Source organism: Gordionus sp. m RMFG-2023, chromosome 1 (assembly GCF_954871325.1).
Source record: "Gordionus sp. m RMFG-2023 chromosome 1, tfGorSpeb1-WG-v2, whole genome shotgun sequence".
Taxonomy (NCBI): Eukaryota; Metazoa; Nematomorpha; class Gordioida; order Chordodea; family Parachordodidae; genus Gordionus; species Gordionus sp. m RMFG-2023.
This window is the reverse complement of record NC_088775.1, coordinates 66,055,420-66,079,462: the sequence shown is the minus strand read 5'-3', so window position 1 is coordinate 66,079,462 and position 24,043 is coordinate 66,055,420. Positions and strand designations below refer to the sequence as shown.

The following is a 24,043-nucleotide window of genomic DNA, read 5'->3' as shown; positions in this document are numbered from 1 at the left end:
ATCAAATTTTCCCCTACCAGTTTGGGTTCAATGTTTACTAGAGGAAAGACCAAACTGAAATATTAACATTTTTCATCTTTAAAAAAACATTTTGATGCAAAGGCGTATAAGATAAATTATATAATTAGAGGAAATAAATAAGGCAGGGTAATGAATTATGATAATTATTGTTTAGTTGAAATAAAAAGATTTGATTTAAACTTACTTAGGTTGGCTGATTGATAATTCATTTAAAGCGCTGTTGAATATGGCGTTTCCATATAAGAATTTTTATACATAAATTGTCACTCTAGATTGCATTATATGCTATTGATATAAAGTAACAATTTTTAAAAAGTTTATAAATTCTATTCTTTATAAATTCGAAAGGGCCTAGAATTTTAAAAATCTAATTGTGCTTAAAAAAGGAATCCGAGCCAGGTTGGGGTGATTTTATTTTAAAATGATATTAATTAATTAATGGGGTTAATTTTCCTTTGAAACAATTTGCCTAAATATTCTAAATAAGGAAATTTAACTAAGGCTTACTAAAATGATGAGATAAAAATACGGACTTGGTCAGTTTATTTTTCATACTGGGCGAGGCTTGGTCTAAAATTGTAACATAGGATTTTAAATTTTTAAAAAAAATTAAAATTTGAAAAATTAAGATTGAGCGGATAACTATGAAGTGGGCTAGTATAAAGGCTTGGTCTAAAATTGTAACATAGGATTTTAAATTTTTTAAAAAAATTAAAATTTGAAAAATTAAGATTGGGCAACTATGAAGTAGGCTAGTATAACTATCTTATCAAGTTTCATTTTCTAAAAAAGGTCCAGAACATTGGGCAAATAGAATTCATTCATTTTATCTTATGAATAACAAAAAACAAACAAAACTATAATTTTATTTTTGCTCCATTTGTAGTATAACTAACAAAAAATATTGAAATAAAAATATTATGCATATATGAATTTATAAAATAAAGAGGATGACTAATATAAATATTGCAAATATTCAGACAGGTATAAAAAAATTATTCGTCATAATTTGAAAATGCTATCAAAATATTATGTCTTCAGTCCATTTGACCAAATCCATTTCAAATAATAAATTATTGATAGAAATCATATCCATTTCCTATTTTATTTATAAGGGTAGTTATATAAACTTATATGATTTAAACATCAATAAAGATTTCGAAATATTTCAGTAACTTATTCGTGTTACCTTTTTCAGCTTGTTTTATTTTTGAAATATCTCGATAACTTTTTTAAAACTAATATAAACTTAATTTATTACCTTTTTTAACAATTTTATTTTTATTTTAGAGATATTTAGTTAACTTAATAGTTTGTTATCTTATCAATCAATTTAATCAAAAATATTTCAAAACAATAAATGGATTGAAAAAGATAACTAATAATCGACAGATAAATATATTTAATAAACATTATTTTGTTGAGAAATACTATAAGTAAACATGATTTTATTAATTTTAGATAATCTTTATACAAGAAATCAATTCGAAAGTCCTATCTTACCTAATATTTTTTAAGAGATCAAAATAAAAATCGTATTAAAAATTATTAAAATATTAAGAGATTGCAGTTAAGCAAACGATATATAATTATTAAATTTGCAAATTTAAATATAAAATTTTTGATAAATTAAAAACTACCATTTTATTAGGGAATGTAAAATCTTCGACAGCTGGCATTGACATTCTTTGGGAAATATTTTGCTCTGGCAAAGATAATTCAACATTTTTAGTAGTTATATTGAGCTCCATATTAACATCTTTGTATATACTTGGCTCACTATTTTCGATATGATTAAAAGTGGTGTCCTTACATTGATACAAAGAAACGAAAGGAAGCCTATCACAAAGGGCATAACCATCCACCTTAACCATTATGGAAGTCTGATCGACATTTGATATACTATCATGTGGGAAGGTTGTTAAATAATCACGGGATTTAATGTCAAGATTAGTAATTATGTTTTGTAAATAAGAACAAGCTTCGATTGAAAAAACTGTCTCCCCTATTTTTTTTAAAAACATTTTTATAAAATTAGATATTATAAACAACCTTGTTTAGGTATGATCTTGGACATGTAACATTCTGTAGCCATCACTGGTAAAGAAAGAAAATCCATTCTAAACAAAAAATAATAAATGATATAAAGTCATAAATTTCAAATGATATGTGCATATTTCAATATTATTTTTAAAATGATTTAAACAATGAAGCCTTTTTAGAAAAACAATGCTTGACACTTCTGCTCAATTTTATATATTATATAAAAAATTTTGATATCAATTCCATAAAGAAATTATAGGTGTAAAATGTATTTTAGAAATTACGAATATAACAATTAAAAAATTTCACCTTATTTGTCTAAGTTCATTGCGTGATAGCTTTTGGTAACCACCAAAATCTAAAAGTTTGACTATACATTCATCTTTTTCTTCCAAATACTCCAATATTTGAGATCTATACCATGTATCATCGACTTTAGCAGCACATAAGGTTCCAGCTATTATAATGATAAAACAAAATTATAAAACTAAATGGAGTAGTGCTGTTTTTTAGATTATTCATAATTATTTACATGAAATGGCGATTTATACTTTTAGTTTCTTTACAACAATTTAAAACTTTTTATATAAATATATAACACCCTAGTAAAGGTATAAATTTCTTCTTCTTCGTTTATTGGCGATTTCCAGACTTACCCAGGTAAGCCAGTTTCCCCTCTAATATTCCAGTAAAGATATAAATTAATAAATATAATTAGAGATGTAAAGGTAGGGAAATTTCCCGGGAAATTAAATTTCCCGAATTTTCCCTTAATATAAATATATTATTTATTTGCAAAAATTATGATTTATATTTTATAAAATATAATATTATTTCAATAATTATGATTTATAAATAATTTTTATTTTCCTCGTGAGTCTTTAAACTTATTTTTTTTATTAGTGCAATCATTGAGTGCAATTTTTCAAAATTCTCATACATATTATTAATGTGATATATTATAGAATTATTAATAATTAATGATATATTTAGATTTGATATATAATAGTGCGCACAAATTGAGCGTTTGCAGTATGTTTGTTAATGTAACGCATCTTTGTTTAGATTGAAAGCAGTATGTTTTTTATTAAAGTTTTTTTTATAATTTCTTAAACAAAAAGAGTTTATTTCTTACCTTAAGGTAAAATAAGGAAGTCTAATTAATTATATTTGTTTATTTAGATTTCCTAAGAATTTATGATTCAATCAGGTTTTTCAAATTTTTTCGTGGCCTTGGATGCAAAACATATGTATATAAATGTTTCTTTGTTTATCCTACCTTAATTTATATATTTATAATAATCTATATATTTTAATAAATGTGAAATAAATTTTGAATAGTTTGCATATTTATATATTTTATATTTTTTTTAAGACACTAGATATAAAAATAAATAGATTTAGAAATAATGCTAATCAAATTTCAAATTTATGATATAATTTGATTAAATCTATCTAATAATTGCTAAATAAATTTTGAATAATTGCTTATTTATATATATTTTACAAAATAATTTTAATTACATTTTTCAATCTTTAATTATGAAAATGTACACCATAATAAGAGTATTAAATGTCTTATTTAATAAAATAATTTTAATTATATTTTTCAAAAATGGACACTAGAATATGGAATAATATAACTTTATTATATATAAATAAATAGAATTACAAAAAAAAACAAATCAATTTTCATAGATATAATTTCATTAAATAATGAGGTTTGATTTGCAGGTATATCTGTTGAATTTGGAGGCCACAATTCAATTTTCCATTAAAGTATAATACAATGGAGATACTTCATTTTTGAAAAAATATTTGTTTGATTCATATTTTATAGAGAAACATTCTATAATAATGTTAAATTTATAGATAAATATATATTTTACTGGCTCTCACTCAAGGCACCCTTTCCAAAAGAGTCAATATATCCAACAATGCATTTAATTTTAACCCACTTGCCTTCCTTTGGTATAATTTCTTTAGGACTAAAACTATCCTCTATTGTTGGCTCCATGAATTTAATGTAATCATACCATCTGTATGAGAGTTTAGAGCCAGAAGCTCCTGAAACCTTGCACAATTATCTTGGTCTTTAAAGTTTTGCAACTACTTCTATGCATGCTACAGTTGTATCATGCAATGGAAATTCCATCCCCAAGCTATTAAAAATATAATTTATCATTATATATATTTACCTTAAACTACTGGTTAATAAACCATCTAATATTAATATAGAATTCTTATGGTCTGGACGCTGCTGGCTCCAGACCATTTGCTGAGTTTCCAGTAAGGCACAAAATTTTTTAGTAACCTTATCATCCTTTCTAAAATTATAATATGTATATCCTAAAATTATATAAATATAAATTCCAAAATTATATAAATAATCATTTCTAAAATTATATAAATATCAATTAATATATGAAATAAATTATACCTACAATTTGTATCCATTTTTAAATTTTAGCGCAAAATTAAAAAAGCATAGAAAAAATCTAACCAGTTTGCTTTTTTATTAACGTTTGCCGTAAAAAAATCCAAGCTACACTCTACCATATTAGCTTTTAAAACGGAGAGTTGCAACGCTCAATTTGTGCGCACTATAAGTATCATTATATGTTAATCATACTATATAACTGATATAATGATTTATGTTTAATATATTTTAATCATACTATATAACTGGTATAATGATTTATTGATGTTTAATTTAAATTAATATGATTGCAATATTTTATAGATGCCTCGGAAATCTTCCAATATCTGGAAACATTTTATTAAAGATAGGGTTATTCCATGTCAAATGAGCAAAAAAATCAAGATTTTCGGCCGACCCCTTTCAATTCCGATAAAAAGTTGTAGACTGGTTATATATGTTCCCATTAGATTATAAACAAAATTTTAGCGCATTAGCAACTATATTAGCGGAGATAATCGGGATTAAAGGTCCAAAAAACGTCTTTTTTTGCTTTTTACTGATGTCAAATAATTAGTTTTTAATTTAAAACTAAATATGATCAAATATTGAATCTAATATCAATAGCTAAGTTAATAATTGAGAATTATGGCTAAAACATCAAAATTAATTTTTGATAAAATATGGGTCATCTTATGGTCAGTTGAAAACTTGAAATTAATATTTAGAAATGTATATGATCTCCGAATTTTATATTTTTAAAGAAATATTATCCGTTTACTATTTTTTTAATAATTTCTTCAACAATTAGCATGGCTGGATATTTATTTAAAAAAATATTGCGATTTTTATACTTTAAAAAAATAGATGGCGCTATATATAATAGTTATAATATGTTAAAATTCATTTTTCTTATTGATTAAAAATATTTTAATGTATAATATATCATAAAATTCTATTATATAACTTTGTAAACCTTATTCCCCTTAGATATTCAGAGGATATAAAATTTTAATAATTTTTTTAATATTTCAATGTAAATTAAAAATAATTAAAAAATCCGACTAGCACACTAACAAAAAAGCAGGATTAAAGGTGTGCAGGAAAATTATTAAGGGAAAAATCGAAAATCATATTAATTACCAGGCCTACCCCCAACCCTCCACCCCCCAGACTAAGTCATACCCATCAAGATCAAGAATGTTATGAAATTGTCATTATCTTAAATTATTAAAATAACCAGAGATAAAGAAAATTTCGAAGATTTTGAAAAAAATTTTAAGCAATAAAAATAAACAAAATTATAGTTCTGATGAAATAAGCCGACTCATGCCTGGAATAAAAGATTGTGATCTGTTAAAGGCGAGAAAGAATCAGTCCAAAGACTTATATTAAATAAGCTTAAATAAATATTCAAGATGTTTAAGGAAGAATACCCAAATATATCAATTGGATTCTCTAAATTTGCCGAACTTAGACCAAAAAACTGTATTTTAGTTGGAGCTAGTGGCACACACACTGTTTGTGTTTGCGCCATTCATCAGAATGTGAAATTAATGACAAATGTAGAAAAATTTAAAAGATGGGGAATTTTTAACAATTCTAGATTATTCTGAGAATTATTCCTTCATTTTACAAGATGAAGTTCAGGGATTTCATTGGAACAACGTGCAGGCCACTATACATCCATTTGTAGCATATAAATCTGGAGAAGAATTAAAAAATATAAATTTTGTTATTTTATTCAAATTTAATTCTAAACCAGAAAAAAATAATATATTTTTCAGATGAAGCCGCGTCTCAATACAAGAATCGCAAATTTTTTTTGAACATATGCCTTCATAAATACGATTTTAATATTCCTGCCGAATGGCATTTCTTTGCCACTGCTCACGGCAAAAATGCAAGTGACGGTATCGGAGGAACTATCAAAAGATTAGTTGCCAGAGCTAGTCTTCAAAGGCAAAATAAAAATCAAATCCTAACCTCATTAGAATTATATAATTATGCTAAAGAAAATATTAATGGAATTCAATTTGAATATGTATCCAATCAAGAATATATCGAAGAGGAATTAGCCCTTCGTAAAAGATTTAATGCACTGCTTATACATGGGACCCAAAAAAATCACGGGGTTATTCCCATTGATCAAAATAGACTAAAAACCAAAATATATTCCAATTCCAAAAAATATAATATAAAACAAGTTTAGTTTTTAAATGAGAAAATTAATTTTTAAAATATTAATGGATATATAACAGGTGTATATGGTGATAAATGGTGGTTAGGATATATAATCGATAAAAATGATATAAATGAAGAAGTAAAAATCCGATTTTTACAGCCTTGTGGACCTTCAGCCTCATTTAAATTTCCTCTGAAAGATGATATTGCCTAAATCTCATATTCTCTCGCTGGTCAATCCTTCTACTCCCACCAGTCAAACATATATATTATCTCCTGAAGAAATCTCACAAGCTAGCCGGGCTTTGTATTCCTTTAGATGAAGTAAGATTTAATTAATTTATAACTATCTTAATCAGGCTAAATTTGTGAAGATTTTAAAAATTTATGATCTGAATTACAAATAAATATATATAATGGACATTGTAATCGATTTAGTATGATATATATACATTAAAATATTTTTAATCAATAAAAAAAATGAATTTTAACATATTAAAACTATTATATATAGCGCCATCTATTTTTTTAAAAGTATAAAAATCGCAATATTTTTTAAAATAAATATCCAGCCATGCTAATTGTTGAAGAAATTATTAAAAAAATAGTAAACGGATAATATTTCTTAAAAAAATTAAAAAACTGACCTTTTTGGAATTTATTTATAAGAAAATTATATTTGTAGAATCGGATTCAGCGGTATTATCTGACGTTCCAGAAATATTTTGGGACATAAAAGATAAACTCAATACATCAACTTTATATTTAAAGAAAATGATTTGAAAAGTGTTAAGATGCATATAAAAAACGAAAGAAATTTTGTTGCCGAGAATATCATTATGCAACAAATCTTCGGGATCCTCGATATTATTGTGTGAAATTAACAGACCGCGAATTAACAGCAGCTTTAAATATAATAAATATTATTTCAGGCCAAATTAATTGCGATATTGGAAAAATTATGAGTAATTTAGCAGAATATCGTTCAAAACAAGGTTTCTATAAAGGAGCTGGCATATGGGAGAGCTCAATCCATACCAAACCACTCATATGGTGGAAAGGGTTGTGTACCAATCAACCCCTTTGTCAAGTGGCAGTAAGATGTCTTTCGATACCACCCTCAAGTGCCTCGTCAGGAAGAGTCTGGTCAGCATTTGGAAAAATTCATTCAAAAACGAGAAATAGAATAAAGAATGAAAGAGTCGAAAAATTAATATCATTAAAGCATAACATACATTTAAAGGATCATACAAATACATCAAGTTCGGGATATCATCAAAAGAGTTCAGATTCCGATTTTTCAATATCAATGATAATGATGATATTTCAATTTCATCCCATGAAGATATTGATGCTATTTCATTAGCATCCCAAAAATTTTAAATATAATATCTGATACATGCTTTTTGTAATTAATAAAGTTATTCAAAAAATGATGTTTATAGTGTATTTATTTTTGTCTTTATTGTTTAATTATATTATTTTCCCTTAGTTCCCCAAATTTAATAAAGTTATTCCATAAAAAAAATTGAAAGGTTTAAAGTATATTTTGTGGTTATTTTTTAATTTTCCATTATTTCCCCAATTTTCCCGGGGAAATTTCCCCTGAACCAATTTTCCCGGGAATTTTACATCTATAAATATAATTAATTCTTTTAAATTTATTTTGTGATAAATCCATAAAAATTTAGCATAATTATGGATAATATAATGATTTGTATGGATGTACCAATATTTTTATCGGATCGGGCCTATATTTCACCCATTTTTAAATATCGGCTATCGGCAAATATTATAAAATTTAAATATTATAAAAATTTTAAAAAAAGTGTCTAAAACCATTTATTTTTATAAATAAAATCGAAATTCATTTTTATGCTTAATTTTTTAATGATAATAATTAATTAAAAAACATTCTGCCATATTGCGCATTCTCTTTATAAAAGTGTGCGATAATCTCTTCAGAATCTGTTTTTAGTAAAATTGACAATCCCCATCTCTGCAGACTGACCTCTGATAAATTGTAAATTTTGGTATTTCTAAATAGAAATATTCTATATATTAACTTAAATATTTATTTCAAGTTTCATAATATATTTGTTTATTACTTATTATGTAAATAGATTAATGTTATTACGTAATATATAAATAATTGATTTATCAATAAAAATATTTTATATACTTTTAGAATTGTAATTGAATTGAATATAAACTATAACTGATCATTATAATATGTTTAAAGGACATATGTTATGGTAGTTAAATTATAGATGTTATACAAATAAAAAGTGTATTAAAAATTAAAACCATTGATATCTTTACAGAATACAAATTATATGATATCGGATGATCGGTAATCGGCCGATATCAATTTAATATCGGATCGGCCTCCAAGTGGTATCGGTACATCCCTAATGATTTGGGTGAAGTATTTAATCTTACAAAAAGTTCGCTTAAAAAAGAAGTAGAAAGAAAAAATGAATAGATTGCCTAAATTCTTGCAAGAGTATAAAGTGTAAAGAAAGAACAATATCTTCTCTTGTAAATTATTATAATAGGTTTCATTCACATTGAATATAAAGAGTTGCAAAAAATTGGTTTTTTTAAACCTAAATTATCAACTTTTTATCTAGAAAAACTAATTTTAGATAAATTGTTAAATTAAAACTCTTTATTAGAGGTACACCGGTCTATTTTTTGGTCATTAATAATTCAATGTTAATAATCTTATTTAAAATATTTGCAATGATTATAGGTGAAAACAGCTCTATTTAGCCGATTTTTAAAAAAGAAAATCAAAATATTCTCCAAAAGACCAAACCTTTCTGTCATCTGTATGGAAAATAAATAAGCTCGAATGATTTACTTTTGGCCAAAATCTTCAAGTCAACCGCTTTTAAAAATTGGCCAAATCAAATCGTTTAACAATGCTGTGATTAGTATAAGAGCCATTCCATGTCAAATCGATCAAAAAAGGCACTTTTTCGGCCGACTCCTTTTAAAATTGTTAAAAATTTCTGGAACTATTTAGATAGGTAAAAGAATGAGAAAGCCGTTTATTTTAGCGCTAGCATACCTGGTTCTTGAGATATAGGGGCTCAAAGGTACAAAAAAAGAGCCACTTTGAAATCTGTAAAATTTATAGTAAAAAAAATTATAATATATCATTTTGTAAATAAAGAAATTCTCTAATGGGCTAACAAAGAATAATAAATATTGGCGCCATTATAGGCTTTTAACATCCGGTTTATCTAAATTGCTTTACCTGTATTTTTAAGCAAAATAGTGAGTTTGTTTTCGAATTTTTTTTTGCTTTTTAATTAGACACCTTTTATAAATATCAGAGATCTACAGGTCCTACCTTAAGCCCGGCCCGAGGCCGTATTTTAAATTTTTAAACCCGGGTCGGGCCTGAAAATTTTTTTTTAAAATACCCGGGCCGGGCCGTATTTTTTAAAAAATTTACACAACATGAATTATTATATTCGTCAATTAGATATGGTTATAATGATTATATATACTTATGATTAATATAATGTTTGGTGAAAGTTAACACTAGCTAACACTCATAGTATCTATTACATAATAAAATTATAGTTTTCCTGCCATGGAATAAATACGCAAAGGATTAAATACATTATTATATAATATATGTATATTTTTTATTAATTAAAATATCATTTTTATTTTTTTTATAAATACATAGTATATTCTCAAAATATTATTTACACAAATTTTTTATAGTATCAATTTGTAATTTACTAAATATCTGTTTAGAATATAAAAAAAAAATTAGTGTTGTTAAACGGCTCGTTTTGAGCCGATTTTTAAAAACGGCTAACTCAATGTTTTATCCAGATAAATATTATGTAAGCCTGAAAATTTTGCTCATATAAGAAGCAAAGGTCTAGACATATAGTATCGAAATTTCGAGGCTTAGTCAATATTTTTCTGGCGAATTTAATATTTCATATCACATGACGTTAAATCAAAAAGTTTAATAAAAGAAAAGGGGGTTTTTTCAACACCGAATCCTGAACCCGGCAAGACAATAGATGCCGCCACCTCTGCTGTTGTCAGAACTTTTTATAGCAATGATGAATATAGTAGATCGATGCCTGGAAAAAGGGATTTTGTCTCTATAATAAAAAATGGTGAAAAGATTCAAGTTCAAAAAAGATTAATTTTAATTAATTTACGAGTCATATCTTAAATTTAAAGATATTCATTCAAATATTAAAATTGGACTTAAATTTAAGATATTCATTCAAATATTAAAATTGGACTAACTAAAAATTATGGAATGAATTTGATTATCCATTTATATCAATATATTATTAATAAAAATGAATAATAAAAAAATTATACAAAAGATATTTATTATTGGAAATTTGTTACATTATTAAGTGTCTAATGGGCATTTGACCAATCTGCCCCTCAGTTTAATTAGTATATTTAATAGAAATTTATAATTTTTTAGTATATTATTGATAAGTTAGCAGCAAAATTTTAACCATAATCCGTAATTTCATAAAGCGCCATCTATTTTTTTCCAATTTTTAGAGTCGATAGCGTCGCCAAGGTTTTGACATAGTATATATATTTAGCAAAGGTGTCTAAATAAAAAGCAAAAAAAAATTTCGAAAACAAACTTCTAATTGTATTTATTATTTTATGTTACCTTTCAGTTATTTAACTATGTATGAACCTATTTGATAATAGTTATGTTTAGATTTTATTTATATATTTAATAAATAGCTGGAAAACCAATAATATAATCTATTTTGAAAGATAATTTTTCCATAAAATATATATAAAAAATTATTATTTAAATAAAATTGTGATAGAAATTATATAATTTTCCAGCACCTTTTAAATTAAATTATAATTTTTTATTTTTACCAAATTATAATTTAATAAATTTAGCCCAGCTAAAATTTTCTTTATCACTTGATCAAAGTTTTGTTTTTCCTATTTCCTCCCAAATTTTCCTATTTTCTACAGAATATCCAATTTTCAAGTAATTTTTGCACCAGAGGTTCCTGTGCATTCTTAACTTTCCATAAAATTATTTTCTGACACTAATATATATTAATATAAAAGGCTATAATCGTATGGGTAGTAAATTTATAAAATTAACAGCATTAAGAAGAATTGTACTTACTAATTTTTTATAAAAATTTCATGAAATTGGACACTATTTTATTTTTACATTAAAAATAGATTATGTAATTTCTTTCTTCAAAATTTATTTATTTATATTTTTAAGATTTTGGATGCAGCCTGATTAAAAAATATATACATTCTATGTGTCTATACTTTTAAGTTTTAAACAAATTAAATTTTGTTTTCTTTAGTATGAAACTAAAAGATATTTTGTTAGAGTACTATAATGCAACTAAAGGAGATTCTGAGTGCAAAACCTGCCACCTAATGATAAAAGGTTCACACAATACTAACCTGGAAAGACATTTAAAAAGACATCATTCTATAATCTTTGAGGAATATTTAAATAGAAAAACCAAATTTTTGGAAGAAGACATTGTTACAAAGTCTACTGTCAGTATTGCAAAGAAGGATGAAAATAATATTGAAAAATTTTGCTTTAAAAAAAGCATTCATATTCAAATGTCTGAGGAGAATTTGATGAATGCTTTAGTTGAGCTTGTTACAATAAATGGAAGGCCTTTAAATATTATTGAGGATTCTTAAAAAAAATTATTGATCCTATTAGTAAGGCAATTGGAACATCAATTAACCGTTTTAAAATTAAGGACTTAGTGGTTAATGAATCGAAAAAAATACAAGCAAAAATAAAAAAACAAAAAACAAATTAATTTCATTAAAAATTGATTCCGCCCAAAGATTAGGGAGAGGAATAAATATACAGTATATAAAAGAAAATAATATAATATTAAGAAATTTAGCTATGAAGGAGATTAAAGAGAGTTCAACTTCTGAAAATATAAAAAGAATGATAGAAACGTTTACTCAATTACTACGGATAATGGTGCCAATCTAGTAAAATCAATCAAATTATTAAATGAATGTTCACTCACTGGAAGAAATTGATGATAGATGATGATAATTATGAGGAAATAAGTGAAATTGATTTGCAGGAAATAACAAAAGATTTCTCCACAAAAATATACTGTATCAGATGTGCAGCCCATAAGCTATAATTGGCTATTAATTATTCCCTAAAAAATAGTCACTTTAAAACTATAATTGATAAAGCAAGGGATGTTGTAAAATATTTAAGAACTCCCACAATTGTTAGAATATTAAAATCCATGAAAAGGCAAATGGCAATTTTAGATTGCACAACACGTTGGTCCTCTATATGTATGATGCTAGAGCGATTATTAAGTTTGAAAATTTCTGTAATTATTTTATCATAGAAGCATGTGAAATCATTTTGTCAGAAGATGATTGGAATCAAGTAAAAGAGCTTACTAGTGTGCTGGTTCCTTTAAAAATAACAACATTAAGATTGCAAGCAGAACAATTATGTTTATCGGATTTTTATGGCATATGGTTAAGATGTCGATTAGAGTTAGGGAGATTAACAAGTTCTTTTTCAAATGAAGTATTAGAAAATATGAAAATAAGAGAGCAACAATATTTACAAAATAGTGTTGTATATGCTTCGATATATTTAGACCTGCGATATCAGGTTTTATTAAGTAGTGAGCAAAAACAAATGGCTATAGACCATCTTGAAGATTTATGGCATACCCAAAACTCTATTATTTACAATATATTGGAGGCTACAACAATATCTACTGGTTGTAGCGATAACAATGATAATGATAACGATATTGATGATCTGGAAATTTTACTATTAGATAGAGAAAAAAAATTAAATTATCATCTTATAGAAAGGAGCAAAAAATATCTATTGTATCTATAATAGAAAAGTTCTCGGAAGTTTAGGGAATAAATAGAGATGCAAACATTTTAAAATTCTGGGAGGAAAATTCTTCAATATATCCAGAATTATATACCTTGTCTAGAATCGTCATGGCTGTACCGGCAACACAAGTACAATAATTTATGTATTATAAAAATGACTATCTATTTTAGGTAAGCGTAGAACGTGGATTTTCATTGTTGAAATATATTTTGTCTAATTTACGTGGAAATCCGAAGGATGATATTTTAGAAGATATCATGATTGTGCGATTGAATAAAATATTTAAAATATAAATTATCTCATTTCGAATTATAAATGTGTATATATTGAAGTATAATAAAAAATGAATGAAAAAGTCTTATTTTGAGATTATTTTTGTGTTCCCTCTGAACCCGGGTCCTTTTTAAATTTATTACCAGACCCAAACCCGGACCCTTTTTTTTGTCGAAGGGTTCACATCCCTGCTAAAAACACAGGTAAAGCAAAATAGGTAAACAGGAAGTGAACGGCTCAGATTGGCGACAATTTTTTTTGTTTTTTGATAGCTCTTTAGAGATTTTTTTACCTACAATTTGGTATATAATATATTTTTTTGCTATTTTTGAGATATAAGCATTATAAAAATTTTACAAATTCCAAAGTGACTCTTTTTTGGACCTTTGAGCCCCTGTATCTCGGGAACCAGGTGTACTAGCGAGTTAAAATAAACGGCTTTCTCATTTTTTACCTATCTAAATAATTCCATAAATTTTTAACAATTTTAAAAGGGGTCGGCCGAATCGTGATCGATTTGACGTGGAATAGCCGGCCTATAAAATCCCTTTTAAGTGGCAAATAAAATAATAAAAAAGTGTATTATTTTTAAATATTTTTTAAACATAATAAATTGTATTTAAACCTATCATTAAATTATTCTATACAATCATAGAATTACCAAAAACAATAAAAATATCGGGGCTGATACACTATTTAATGTCGGCACAGCCATATATTTTTGTGTAAATTATATTATATTTTAAAAAACTGAACCTAATTCAAATGGAATATGAATAATGAACTATTCAATTCTTTAATAGGCCCATTATAATATATCTGAAACTAAATATTTTTTTCAACTAAAAATTATATATATGGTGTCCATATCAAATCAACTAAGGTTTCAACCCTACCCCCTCATAATTTTCTTCAATTTTGTATATTGGTGGTATATGCTATAACTAAAACAATAAAATTTTATTTCCTTACACCAATTACTAGCTGACATGAGCCGTTTAAGGAGAGGGAAAATGGTTCATTTTAGACAAAATTCTTTCATTAATTTCAAATATCTCAATAATAAATTAAGTTAGAGCAAAAATTTTAATTTTATTATATAGATTAATAATAGATCTTTAATATGATATATAAATAAATGTGATAGAAACCAGATTAATACCAAATACCAGAAGTACTAAACCTGAAATAGACTTAGGAATAAAGATTTTTTTAAATAGATGTATATCAGACTGCTATATATTTGTACAAAATCATAAAAAACTTTGGTTAAATTTTCTCTTAAAAATTTTATTTCGCTAAATAATTATAACATGAAATAGAATCAAAAATTTATATTATATAAAAATTGATCATATATTCTTAATGACTGTTTGGCTAAATAATTTCTATAACTACACAAAATATTTATAATATATAAAAATTGATCATATTAATAACAATTTAGCTAAATAATTTTTATAACACAAAAAATTTATAATATATAAAAATTAAAATATAACATATATTAAATCACTGGAAGAATTTGGATAAATTTTCACTTTCATTATATTTTTTCCTAGGAGAATCAATTATAAAATTTTGTGTATTTGTTTTACTGTCAAAAACCTGGTACTAAGATGATTTTTCTTACTTAGATATTCATCATTGTTCACATATATATAATTTATCTCTCTAATTATTTCTTGCATAGTTATATAAATATATTGTTAATGATCATATGAACGTTGCAAGCAATAATAAAGCCATCTAATATTCTTTCCATGATCATTGGTTTTTGGTGTTAATCTGATTTCTATCACATTTATTTTATTCAAAAGATCTATTATTAAGCTATATAAAATTTAAAATATTGCTCTAGCTTAATTTATTCATGAGATATTTGAAAATTAATCAAGTGCATTGTGCCAAAAATTTACCATTTTTCCATTTTTTAATAGCTAATATCTTAGCAAGTAAGTGGTGCAAAGAAGTTAAATTTCACTTATTTCTTAGTTAAGGTATATATAAAATTTAAAATTCTGAGGGGTCAGATTGTTGATATGGAATTTACTATATACTACTTACATAAAACAGGAGAAGGAATAAGATTATTAGCAAATGAATGACTGGTGCAATTATCAATATATGCTGGCAGTGCTATTTGAGTAGAATAGTATATTTTCATAGATTCCTGCAAAGCAGTCAAATTTTTGAACAGTGGGTGTCTGTTTTGTTGTATGAATATGTGACCAGCTGATATGACACAACTAACTTTAACATTGATCAAACATTGTTCAGGAAGAAAAAGCTTAAGAAATGATTTTTAAATATAATATGTTTAAATTAAACAAAATAACTAAGTGATTGGAAACAAAAAATATTGTTTTCATTTCAAAAATATTTTATATAAAATATTTCTTTTATTTGTCAATTAAGTTTCCAAATAAAAATTATCATTATAAAGCATTAAAAATAAATTATCAGTCACCTAAGCTCTGCAAAGATTTCTGTATTTTAGAATTATCTGTTCAAACTATAAAACTATTTAAATTGTATAATTATTTTACAATTTATTATATATTTCAGTTTATTTCAAATTTTTATTATATAAATTTAAATATTTTTATAAAGGGTGATTTCATGACGAGCATCACAGTTCAGCTAACCCCTTTCGATGTTGATGAAAATTCGTATATAAACTAAGATTCTTGTCTTGGGCAAAATGTTAGCCTTCTAACTTTCATACTTTAGGAGATATCTAAGGTCAAAGAATGGAAAATTCTCTTTTTGTGAGTGTATGATTAGATATTACACAATTATATATAATACATCTAGTATCAAAATAAAATAAACCTTTTATCTTTAGAAAATAAAAATAAAAAAATACTTTTAAAAATTTCTAGACCTCTTATTCCCAGAATAAAAAGTCATGCCTATACAACTTCAAATTGAAAAATATTTATACTTTAGATGATGTATTTATTTTATTTAATTTGTATAATAATTTATGAAATATATGGGTAAGCGGAAAATAATTCCCCGGAAAAAAAACCCCAGGAAAAAAATTCCCCGGGAAAAAAATCCTTGGAAAATAATTACCGGGAAAAATATTCCCCTGGAAAAAAATTCCCATGGAAAATATTTCCCCAGAAAATATTTCCCCGAAAATAAATTCCCCATTTTTTAGATTTTAAATTATATATGGGGGAAAATTAATCTCCGGAAAAAATTCCCCAAATAGTTTTTTTTAAATTATCAAAAAATAATCCCGCCGCTAAAATAACGAAAATATTTCTAAAAAATATGTTAGTATTTTCTGAACGTTGAGAGTATTTCTTTTTTAATTCCAAAAGGGCAATCTTTAAATGAGAATTGATATATCGGTTGACAGCTTTTATATTTTATAATTTAGTAAATAGCATAAAAAGTATAAATTTGTGACGATAGATTTTTATAGAAATATATGAAAATTATGAAAGAGGTTTTACAATTTAAAATTGAAAAGAAAAATGTGAAAGCAAATTCTTCCCTAGAAAGAGAAAGGTTATTTCCATAATCCACTTTTCATCTAGACTTGAATAGATATTATGAAAACAGGTAATTAAACCACATTATATTTACCATGAAGAGGGGGGGGGGGGTATTTCTTAAACGCCACTAAGGTTAAAATATATATAACATTAAAATGAATATTATGACACTTTTCTGTTCCGTTCGTTTATATCAGTTAGAATCCCGGACAAAAATACCATAATGGAAATTTTTTATGGTTTTAAAAATTGTATCTGATTATAAATTTTCAAAAAAAGTATTGATCCTAATCACTAATTACAAAAGCTTATTTAATTCAAAGACCATCTCAAGTAATTGAACGCTACCAAAAAATATACTATTTATTCTAAATAATATTTGTTTATTTTTATAAATATTTTTTTTATTTGAAAGTTTCCAACTCCGGAAATGTTATTACATAATCCCAGTTAGTTCCCTGATATTATTATTATTATTTATAACGTTGAAAGGAAATTTATGCTCAAAAATAAATAAATTTATATATTTGGGTGGTATATTCTATGTAATTTTGAAACAAACGATTTTCATTTAGTTTTTTATTACTTTTTATAAAATTTTCTTTTACTATTTTAAGCATTTTTGATAATTTTAATAAATTTTTTATGTTTATTCTTCCCTTAAATAAGCATGCTAAAATTTTTCATGAGGGCTATTCCTACAATCATAAAATTACGAAAAATTTTAAAAGATACAAATGTACATTATATAATGCTGAAAAATGCCCAGTTATTTTGAAATATTACAATAATGACAATACATTGGAAAATACGCCTCATATTCATCCTATAAACATACATGAACATCAAATTGAAAATGCTATAAGCACGATGAAAAAAAAGCCTCTGAAACAAATCAGAATACTTGCTAAATATACGCAGAATAAATGTCTAAATTGTCTCCCGAATCCAGAAAAATACTTCCGAATGAAGATAGTAACAAAATGACACTTAGAAATCACAAAATAAAAAGGTTTCCTCCTATTCCGGCCACATTGGAAGAATTAAGCATTTCAAATTAAATCATATTTATGTCTATAAATAACTTTTTAATTGAAAATATCTTTTAATATTAGAGGATTGGGCTACAACCGGATCCCCCACAAATGAGAGATTTCTTTTGGCATGATAATGGCGGAGATTCTAATGAACGAATAATTATATTTGCCACCGATTATATGCTTAAAATGTTAGCCGACACGAAAACTTGGTATATAGACGGAAATTTTAAATTGACTCCTCATTTATTTTTATAGCTATATGTAATTAGAATACCCTTTAAAACACTGTTTATTACAGCGGTATATTTTTTGTTACAAAGAAAAACATACAACGTATGAAGAAATTTTTGAGCTGGCCATTATCATTACTTAACTTATAATAATATTTAGCTTAATATTACAGAGACTAAGTAATTTTTGAATTTATAAATCTGGGTCAAAATAAAAAATCTGAGCTGGCCATAATATTTTGCATAATATCAGAGAGACTAGGTATCCAATTCGTTTATTTTATAAATATTGCTTTGTTTAATTTTCACTAAACCTGGGTTCTGGATAAGTCCATAACATTATATTTATTAGTATTAATTAATAATTTAAGTTTTTGTTAGGTTTAATATTAATCACAAGTACTATTTTATTTTGGAAATTTTTATTTGGAAAATTTTTGCAGGAATTTTTGACGATTTTCTCAAAAAATATTTTAGGGATTTTTTTTCCGGGAATATTTTTTCCTATATTGTTAATTTTATAAAAATAATTAATATTTTATAGGATTTAAAAAATGGGAAATTTTTTTCCGAGGAATTATTTTCTATGGGAATTTTTTTCCGGGATTTTTTTTCCGGGGAATTATTTTCCTAGATTCAATAATATGTTAATTATTTCTTTCAAAACTTTTGGTGTCTATTGTGAACCAATTTCCATGTGCATCCCTGTGCTGCTAGAACCTTCCATTACATATTATAAAAATTATTTAATTGTAGTAAAATATATAATTAAGTATGACATAAAAGAAACATATGACACAGAATTTGGCAGTAGTATTCGAAATATTCACAAACAAAGATCACACTCTATCAAAAAAATCAAGGTAAGCAGAACAGGAATGCACATAGAGATTGGTTCACAATAGTCGCCAAAAAATATGAAAGAAATCATTAACTATATTAAATTGTACAATGAATTTTTTTCTATAAATATCGATTAAATTGTGTACATGTGTTAACAAATGATCAAAAAAATATTAATTAACAAAAAAATTTCACTGAATAAAATTTAAATGTTGCAATCCATTTAATATTCCTAACTAGTGTTGTTAAACGGCTCGTTTTGAGCCGATTTTTAAAAACGGCTAACTCAATATTTCATCCAGAATAATATTACGCAAGCCTGAAGATTTTGCTCATAGAAGGAACAAAGGTCTAGACATATATCATCGAAATCTCGAGGCTTAGGTAAAATTATTCTGGCTACAATATTGAGTTAGCCGTTTTAAAAAATCGGCTCAAAATGAGCCGTTTAACAACACTATTCCTAACCATCAGTGGCAAAAATAAAAAACTTAGAAAAGATTTGTACTAACTGTCAATTAAACTCGAAAAAAACTATTCACTATTAGCATAGGGAATCCCCAATCAAAAAAAAGAGGTAATTGTAAAGACAATGTCCCAAATTCTTTTTGATAAAAACAAGAGCCATTGCAACAAGCTTAAATGTAGAAGAAACAGTAGTGAATTCAAATATGAAATAAAATAGATAATATATTAGTGCATCTTAAGGATAAATTAACATAATGATCATATTCTAATCAATAGAAAATTATAACCTTGATGCCAGATAGCGGGTCTATTCAAAAGAAATTTCAAGTATCTTAGGCCAGAATGGCAGAAATACTTTCTATGGAAAAGGCTATTTTATTAATTTCTAATCCAAAACCGGTGAGAAATTGATGAAAGTACTGAAAAATCTTTTAATTAAAAAGAAAAGATTAGACAAGAAATCCATCAGCACCAACTGTATAAAATTAGAAAGTTTGCATGCAACCAAAAGATTAGATTATATATTTTTAGGAAAGCATATGTCAATGTATTAAGTGTCTTTATTATGAAACTAAGAATAAAAATAGGATTCGTACCACTAGTTCTACTTTATTTTTATGTTTAGGTGTTTTGTTGCAAAACTTTTTAAATTTTCCTTAAGCTTAAAATTTATATGCTCAAATATCTAAAGCTTATTGCTTAGGCTTTTATAATATTATACTAAAATTCTTTGGAAATGATTAGTTGGAGTATTATTTTAGCAATAACTATGTCATTGACAATCTAGAAATAATAAGTTCAAATATATTTGCAATAATTTTTTTAAGAAGCAGATCTTGAAATTTATATGAACAAACTATTCCTGAACCAATTGGCATCTAATTGAATTATAAATATGTTTGCCTACAGTTCACGATGTATTTTCATTCAATTAACCCTCTCTACCTCATGAATAATGATTAAATTGTATCACATTTAATATCAATAAAGATTATATTTATTTTCTTCCCTTGTATGACAGTTTTTGGCATAATATGTTTATGATGACCTTCTTTCAATGATTTTATTAGTAAATATATTATTTTACTGTGAAATGTAATTCTTTACATTAATTCAATATTTGATATATAATTATAGTATATAATAAATTTTAATATATTCATTCATCACAAGTTCTTACTTTGCTTTAATTTTAATAAATGATTTAATGTTATGAAAATGGAAAGTGAAGGAGTAGAATTTATAATATTGTTATATTTCTTAATGAAATCTAAGGGTAAAAAATAAGATTTTGAATAATTATAATTTATCAAATCTCATTTGTTTAAGATATTCCTTATAAAACATCTTTATATATTTTCAATCCCTGAAAGATCAAAAAAATTAAAAATGTTCAAGCAAAATTTTTGATCAAATTTGGCCATAAATTCCAAATCTTTCATAATGAAATCATATTTTTATAAAGATTTTTGTAAAAAAATGTTCAGTGAAGATATTTTTTTAAACCTTTTTCTTACTAATAATAAGGTATTTTACAATCAATTAGCAACAATTAGAGACTCACAGATCTAATATGAAAGCCAGCTATTTATGAACCTTGTATATTGGGAAAAATTGAAATATTTTTTGGCGATGTTTTAATTCTAAATTGTATTTAATAATCTTATATTACTTCAAACTTATAGGGGCCATTTTAGCAAACTTATTTAATATTTTTTAATAGTAATACTAGAAGACTTAAACCAAATAATCATTACACTATTAAAAACATTAGGCTAAAATTAAATGTCATCTATAATATAAAAATATTTAGCAATTGTGTCCATGAAGTTGCAGAAGCACTATCTAATTTTTTTATAAAATAGAATGGTAAGGTAGTATAGTTTAACTAAAAAAATCAGTTTTAACCAATTTTCAATGAGGATTTTAAATTTTATCAGAATAAGAGGTCTAGAAATTTTTAAATATATTTTTCTAATTTTATTTTCTAAAGAGAAGTATATTCTTTATTTTGATAATAGATTTTTATACATAAGTGCATAATTTTTAAACTGTCATTAATTCAATGATAAAAGATACTTGGAAAAAAGGATATTTTTCATGCTTTTACCTTAAAGGGGCTAAAATTTTGCCCAAGTATAAATTACAAGAACCTTAGTTTATATAAGATTCATCCAAATTAAAAGGAAAGTCATAAATCATGATTTTTTGATTGATTTGGCATAGAATGACCAAATAATATTTGGAGATGATTACTCATAATATCCAAAGCTTCTACCATTAGTTCTTACTAATTCCAATAAAAATTTAGTCATTGTCTTTATCAAGGGATATATATTATTTTTATTTTATTAACTATCCTATCAATATTTTTATGAAAATATATAAAATAATATGAAAAATAAAATATCTTGATAAAGGCAATAATCAAAATTTTTTAGCCCTCAGTTTACAATTTAAGGTTGAAAATTTTTTTGAGAACCAAAAAATATTCAGCATTGATTTCTTTTAATAAATATCTAACTATATTTAACATTATCCAAATATACTACATTTTAATTTTTAATATACAGCTTACATAATATAAAGAATACTGTGATTGTTGCATCATTTCTTCATTTATATTTATTAAAGTTATATAAGGATACTGATAAATTGGATATATACTCCTTATTCTCTGAAGTGCAACATGTATGCAAAATTCAGTTCCTATATATTAAAAATATTAAAAATATTATATTTCATATACCTTCAATAACAACAATATTGTAATTAACTTTATATGGATGTAAAGTTACATAAATTTGTGCATTGGAAATTTTTTTGATCAGTTTAATAACTCTACCACCTTTACCTATCATTTTACCAACCATTATACTAGGTATATCAAAGACATATGAAGTTACATAATATGAAACTGGAAAATTAACATAATCATCATCAAAAGAATTCTAAAATTTTAAAGTATATAGTATGATATTTTTGTTAAAAAAAACCTTATCTTCCAATTTACTATTTGATGAAGCTTCCTCTGAAGTATCGTTCGTTATTTCAGGTTGATATAAAACAGGAGAGTTTTCTCTTGTAGTATCAGATAAAATTATACTGGATTTATAAGAATTATCTTCATAATAACTATTAAATTCATTTGATGGGCACTTGTACACCCAACTGTGATCAAATATATTAGTGGCTAATAATTCTAAAGCCATTTCTAACTGTTGAATGAAAATATATAGCTCTATGTATTAATAATATTTTCTTTTATATGATATTTTGATTTACAAAAATTAAATTTTTTTATATTTGTTGAAGATCCCACCTCAAAAATTGTATTAAATTAATGTGATATTAATAAATCATACTTTTTCAAATTTAACAACTTGAACCTCTTGCCTTATTTTATAATTTACTTTCATGTCAAAGAGAAACGGAACTCAATTCAAATTAACACGTGGTAGCAAACATTCAAATTAAATGTATCGTGCCTTTACCATTTTTTAGTTGCAATTAGGTAATTTGTCGACTAACTTTTCAAGAAAATTTCGCTTAACTTAAAATTTATATGATCAAATATCTTAAGCTTAATGCAATTTATAAAGTAAAAAATATTAGCTTACTTTATAATTCAATAATCCATAAATATTTTGCAGCTCTTTTCAATTAAGCTACAGCAAAAAAAAAATAACTTTACTTTAAAATTCAATAATCCATAAATATTATATTGCATCTCTTTTTCTTCAATTAAGCTAAATTACAATAAAAGGTAGCTTAAAATTATCCAAAAATATTATATCGCAAATCTATATTTTCAATTAAGTATCACAGTAAAAAAAAAAGTAGCTTTACTTTATCCTTATATATTATATTGCAGCTCTTTATCTTCAATTATGTTAAATTACAATAAAAAGATAGCTCTAATGATTTCCGTGCCTATGATCGTATGGACACTTCATCGTAAAGTTTCGTCCAATTATGTTATTGGTTCAATAAAGTGCGGGAAAAGTAATAGTTTTAAATCCGAATATAATTCAAAGTTAACAATCTAGATATAATCAATTTAGTGATGTAATTTTAGAAAACAAAATTACTGA

General features: G+C 24.9%; 1 protein-coding gene across 1 annotated transcript; it reads right to left on the bottom strand.

Moving 5' to 3' along the window:
* Positions 1–981: 981 nt before the first annotated feature.
* On the bottom strand, positions 982–23,386 carry LOC135922111 (KH domain-containing protein akap-1-like). The gene is made up of 9 exons (XM_065456523.1): positions 23,315–23,386; positions 22,946–23,271; positions 22,699–22,900; positions 22,528–22,658; positions 15,924–16,146; positions 2,374–2,521; positions 2,074–2,141; positions 1,662–2,026; positions 982–1,120 (listed from the first exon to the last, which is right to left on the bottom strand). The coding sequence occupies exons 2-9, from the start codon at positions 23,159–23,161 to the stop codon at positions 1,043–1,045; spliced, it is 1,431 nt and encodes a 476-aa protein (XP_065312595.1). The 5' UTR covers positions 23,162–23,271; positions 23,315–23,386; the 3' UTR covers positions 982–1,042.
* Positions 23,387–24,043: the final 657 nt, after the last annotated feature.

Bases quoted from the DNA above. Each gene is read 5' to 3' on its own strand.
- LOC135922111 (XM_065456523.1), bottom strand. From the start codon at position 23,161: ATGGCTTTAGAATTATTAGCCACTAATATATTTGATCACAGTTGGGTG. The intron at 22,659-22,698 runs GTATATGAAATA...TTTAATATATAG, and splicing joins CAATATTGTTGTTATTGAAG to GAACTGAATTTTGCATACAT. The intron at 16,147-22,527 runs GTAAGCTGTATA...TCATTTCTTAAG, and splicing joins CACAGTATTCTTTATATTAT to CTTTTTCTTCCTGAACAATG.